The 2454-nt window shown below is 71.4% G+C and overlaps 1 protein-coding gene across 1 annotated transcript; it reads left to right on the top strand.

The window, feature by feature from the left end:
- Positions 1 to 229: 229 nt before the first annotated feature.
- On the top strand, positions 230 to 1965 carry SNX18 (sorting nexin 18). The gene has a single exon (XM_060191922.1). The coding sequence runs from the start codon at positions 292 to 294 to the stop codon at positions 1963 to 1965; it is 1674 nt and encodes a 557-aa protein (XP_060047905.1). The 5' UTR covers positions 230 to 291.
- The last annotated feature ends 489 nt before the right edge of the window (positions 1966 to 2454 follow it).

Raw genomic sequence — 2454 nt, forward strand, 5'->3', positions numbered from 1 at the left:
GGGGACGTGGGAGGCCGCGGGCCCCGCCTCCCCGCCCCGCCCCCCCGCCGCCCCGCCCCGCCCCGCCCCCGGCCCCGGCCCCGGCCGCCCAGCGCGGCAGTCGGCTCTGCGAGCGGCGCGGAGGGCGCGAGCGGAGGGCGCGAGCGGCGGCCGGGGCCGAGGGCTGCCCGCCGCCGCGTCCGGAGCTTCCCCTCGCCGCGCCCGCCGGAGGCGCCCCCGCGGGGTCCCCGTCGCCGACGACCGCGACGCGCAGAGCGCGGGGGGCCGCCCTGCCGCCGGGGGCCCGGGGCCATGGCGCTGCGCGCGCGGGCGCTGTACGACTTCAGGTCGGAGAACCCGGGCGAGATCTCGCTGCGCGAGCACGAGGTGCTGAGCCTGTGCAGCGAGCAGGACATCGAGGGCTGGCTGGAGGGCGTCAACAGCCGCGGCGACCGCGGCCTCTTCCCCGCCTCGTACGTGCAGGTGATCCGCGCGCCCGAGCCCGGCGCGGCGGCCGACGGCGGCCCCGGGGTCCCGGCCCGCTACGCCAACGTGCCCCCCGGCGGCTTCGAGCCGCTGCCCGCCGCGCCGCCCGCCGCCCTCCAGCCGCTGCTGCGGCCGCAGCCCGCGCCGCCCGTCAGCACCTTCCAGCCGCCGGGCGCGGGCTTCTCGTTCGGGGCGGCCCTGCGGCCGTCGCCTCCGCAGCCGTATGGCGGCTACCCGGCCAGTCAGGGCAGCGACGACGACTGGGACGACGAGTGGGACGACAGCTCCACGGTGGCCGACGAGCCGTGCGCGCTGAGCGGCGGCGGCTTCTTCCCGGACCTGGACGGCTCCGGCTCGGCCGCGGCGGCGTCGGGGGGCCGCTCCCGCCCGTCCGCGCGCTGCGACCCGTCGTCGCTCGGTTCGCGGGGCGGCGCCGCGCCGCCGCCGCCGCCGCCGTCGGGGGGCGCCAAGAGCTCGGCCACCGTGAGCCGCAACCTCAACCGCTTCTCCACCTTCGTCAAGTCGGGCGGCGAGGCCTTCGTGCTGGGCCAGGCGTCGGGCTTCGTCAAGGACGGCGACAAGCTGTGCGTCGTGCTGGGCCCCCACGGGCCCGAGTGGCAGGAGAACCCGTACCCGTTCCAGTGCACCATCGACGACCCCACGAAGCAGACCAAGTTCAAGGGCATGAAGAGCTACATCGCCTACAAGCTGGTGCCCACGCACACGCAGGCGCCCGTGCACCGGCGCTACAAGCACTTCGACTGGCTGTACGCGCGCCTGGCCGAGAAGTTCCCGGTCATCTCGGTGCCGCACCTGCCCGAGAAGCAGGCCACGGGCCGCTTCGAGGAGGACTTCATCTCCAAGCGCCGCAAGGGGCTCGTGTGGTGGATGAACCACATGGCCAGCCACCCGGTGCTGGCGCAGTGCGACGCCTTCCAGCACTTCCTCACGTGCCCCAGCGGCACCGACGAGAAGGCCTGGAAGCAGGGCAAGCGCAAGGCCGAGCGCGACGAGATGGTGGGCGCCAACTTCTTCCTGACGCTCAGCACGCCGCCGGCCGCCGCGCTCGACCTGCAGGAGGTGGAGAGCAGGATCGACGGCTTCAAGAGCTTCACCAAGAAGATGGACGACAGCGCGCTGCAGCTCAACCACACGGCCAACGAGTTCGCGCGCAAGCAGGTGACGGGCTTCAAGAAGGAGTACCAGAAGGTGGGCCAGTCGTTCCGCGGCCTCAGCCAGGCCTTCGAGCTGGACCAGCAGGCCTTCTCGGCCGGCCTCAACCAGGCCATCGCCTTCACCGGCGACGCCTACGACGCCATCGGCGAGCTGTTCGCCGAGCAGCCCAGGCAGGACCTGGACCCGGTCATGGACCTGCTGGCGCTGTACCAGGGGCATCTGGCCAACTTCCCGGACATCATCCACGTGCAGAAAGGTAGCTCGCGGCCGGCGGGAGACGCTGCTCGCCCCCTGGAGGCCGGGGGCTTGGGGGGTTGGGGATGAGCCCCCGGGGGGAGCTGCGTCCAGGGCGGGCGGGCGGGAGGAGAAGGCGCCCCAGGCCGCGCGCGCGCGCGCTGCGGTGTCGGTGTCGCTGAGCCCCGGGGCTCGGGAGGGAGGCGGGGAGTGAAGGGGGTCGGCGAGCGGGAGGGGACCCCACGTTGACCCCGGCCACCCCGGGCCGTTGCTGTGTGTCTGTGTGTCGCTGTAGGAATTAGGGTGACCGCTTTGGGGTGCTGCCTGGAGCCTTCTTAGAGTGAGGTTGAAGTCTGACTCTGGTTTCCACAAGCTTTTTGTTATTATTATTATTATTGTAACTGATGAGTTTATTTTCCCTTTGGTTGCCCTGGTTGTTGTTTTTTTTAATTATTGTTGTAGTAGTTGTTGATGTCGTCGTTGTGGGTTAGGACGGAGAGAAATGGAGAGAGGATGGGGAGACAGACCTGCTTCATTGCCTGTGAAGCGACTCCCCTGCAGCGGGGGAGCCAGGGGTCT

Source organism: Erinaceus europaeus, chromosome 5 (assembly GCF_950295315.1).
Source record: "Erinaceus europaeus chromosome 5, mEriEur2.1, whole genome shotgun sequence".
NCBI classification, from domain to species: domain Eukaryota; kingdom Metazoa; phylum Chordata; class Mammalia; order Eulipotyphla; family Erinaceidae; genus Erinaceus; species Erinaceus europaeus.

What these genes read in the sequence shown, in the direction of transcription:
- SNX18 (XM_060191922.1), top strand. Translation starts at nt 292, where the DNA reads ATGGCGCTGCGCGCGCGGGCGCTGTACGACTTCAGGTCGGAGAACCCG.